General features: G+C 50.7%; 1 protein-coding gene across 10 annotated transcripts in view; it reads left to right on the forward strand.

Annotated features, from left to right (window-relative positions):
* Positions 1 to 2500, forward strand: part of atp8a1 (ATPase phospholipid transporting 8A1) — a 92783-nt gene that overhangs the window by 79291 nt on the left and 10992 nt on the right. For 7 of the 10 annotated variants that reach the window (XR_014117450.1, XM_081698585.1, XM_027022703.3 and 4 more), the window contains 2 exons: positions 58 to 114; positions 285 to 392. Coding sequence is in view for 8 of the 10 variants with exons in the window: in XM_081698585.1 (XP_081554711.1) it covers positions 58 to 114; positions 285 to 392 (165 nt within the window). In the remaining 2 variants the exon portion in view is untranslated. Of the gene's footprint in view, positions 1 to 57; positions 115 to 284; positions 393 to 765; positions 813 to 2500 lie in introns of all 10 variants that reach the window. The other 3 variants (XR_014117451.1, XM_081698588.1, XM_081698589.1) reach the window with 2 other exon arrangements.

Raw genomic sequence — 2500 nt, forward strand, 5'->3', positions numbered from 1 at the left:
TATTGGCTTGCAGGTTACTGCATATTTTAAAGGTGTGTCTGTGTGTGTGCGCTGCAGTTTGTGGTGATCACGGTATGTCTGAAGGCAGGCTTGGAGACTTCCTCCTGGACCATGGTAAGGATCTGTGTATAGGGCACCCTCCTCAAACACACACGTGTGCACGTCTCCTTGTCTTCTCATACTCATGCTCTTATGAGAAGTTTTATCTCTTTAAACAGGCTGTAGCACTACAGTTGTACTTTGTGAGACAGTGAGGTTTTGTTCTTTTATCTTTTCCCATACAGTTCAGTCATATAGCCATCTGGGGCAGCATAGCATTGTGGGTAGTGTTCTTTGGAATCTACTCCTCTCTATGGCCTCTCATCCCTTTCGCTCCAGATATGTCAGGAGAGGTAAGACACACGCGCGCGCACACACACACACACACACACACACACACACACACACACTCATACTCATGCATATATATTCACTTCCCTAGGGTTATTCCTGGCTCCAGATATAAAATCTCACACACACACACAGACACAGACACGTGCAAGCACAGACCACCCTCTCTTTCTCCTCCGGTCCATCTCTGCACTAACCACAGTCTCCTCAGGCTCATCCCCATAAGTTCTAATAGAAGCTTTGACTGCATGGCTCTGTAAGCGTTCAGACTATGCTGGATTATTGCTGATAGGGCCGCCTTAAGACCTATTAGCCGTTAAACTGTTCACACACATTAACAGTTTAACATCTATCTGTTACATCTCTCCAATCCAGCAGGACTCTGAAGTACATGCTGAAGGACAAACACACACTGCAACCCGGTGGGCATGCTGAACCGCAAACACTGCAGCCTTGTGGGCATGCTGAACCGCAAACACTGCAGCCTGGTGGGCATGCTGAACCGCAAACACTGCAGCCTGGTGGGCATGCTGAACCGCAAACACTGCAGCCTGGTGGGCATGCTGAACCGCAAACACTGCAGCCTGGTGGGCATGCTGAACCGCAAACACTGCAGCCTGGTGGGCATGCTGAACCGCAAACACTGCAGCCTGGTGGGCATGCTGAACCGCAAACACTGCAGCCTGGTGGGCATGCTGAACCGCAAACACTGCAGCCTGGTGGGCATGCTGAACCGCAAACACTGCAGCCTGGTGGGCATGCTGAACCGCAAACACTGCAGCCTGGTGGGCATGCTGAACCGCAAACACTGCAGCCTGGTGGGCATGCTGAACCGCAAACACTGCAGCCTGGTGGGCATGCTGAACCGCAAACACTGCAGCCTGGTGGGCATGCTGAACCGCAAACACTGCAGCCTGGTGGGCATGCTGAACCGCAAACACTGCAGCCTGGTGGGCATGCTGAACCGCAAACACTGCAGCCTGGTGGGCATGCTGAACCGCAAACACTGCAGCCTGGTGGGCATGCTGAACCGCAAACACTGCAGCCTGGTGGGCATGCTGAACCGCAAACACTGCAGCCTGGTGGGCATGCTGAACCGCAAACACTGCAGCCTGGTGGGCATGCTGAACCGCAAACACCGCAGCCTGGTGGGCATGCTGAACCGCAAACACTGCAGCACTGTCACCATCTCAGCTTCAGCTTACATTAAACTCAACATTTATTTATTTTATCCCTAAAAATATCAAATAATAAGTGTCCTTTGTTTTACTCCTGCACTCTGTCTCTCTCTCTCTCTCATTCTTTTTCTCATGCTGTCTGTCTGCTCTTTAAGCTCAGCTGTGTGTATTCCTGTGTGTGTGTGTGTGTGTATTCTGTCGTGTATGTGTGTGTGTGTGTGTGTGTGTGTGTGTGTGTGTGTGTGTGCGCACTGCAGCAGGATAGAGGGCACCTCAAAGCACCCTGTAATCTTATATCAGCCATTACCATGGTAACAGTCATACATGAGGAAACAAAGAAACATAGTGAACATTTGACAGTGCTCACCTGAGGGTTTGAGTAGAAGGTTTAGAGTGAGTCTCGTCTGTTTTAATGTTTACATTTGATGAAATAGTACATTCTTGAGTACTGGGATTAATAGGATTTATTTACTAGCCTTTACCCATCAAAATGAAGCCTGTGTTACCTAGATGAGAGCAGCCCTTATTGTTAAGTGTGAAGTGTGCTGTGTTGCACGCACACATACGGGCACGCAACCATGCACGTGCACGCACGCGCACGGACACGCGCCAACGTGCGACCATGCACGCAAGCACATGCGCACGCACTCCCATGTGCGCGTGCTTCGGACGTCACAAGCCATCACGAGCAGAAAGAAACGCCGCAGCTGCCTTAGTGAAGAGACAGAAGGAAAAGAGGACAAAAGAATCAAGGCTCCACAGATGAGAGGAGAGGTGGAGTGATGGAGGTACGGGGTAGAACGATGGAGGGATGGAGAGATGGAGGCACAGTGAGTGGGAGATGGAGGGGTAGAGAAAGGGATGATGAATAGAAAGATAGAGATAGGAGAGGGCTGGAGAAATGGAGGGATGGAGAGATGGAGGCACAGTGA

The sequence above is a fragment of the Electrophorus electricus genome, chromosome 16 (genome assembly GCF_041902795.1).
Source record: "Electrophorus electricus isolate QZ-2024a chromosome 16, ASM4190279v1, whole genome shotgun sequence".
Lineage (NCBI taxonomy): Eukaryota > Metazoa > Chordata > Actinopteri > Gymnotiformes > Gymnotidae > Electrophorus > Electrophorus electricus.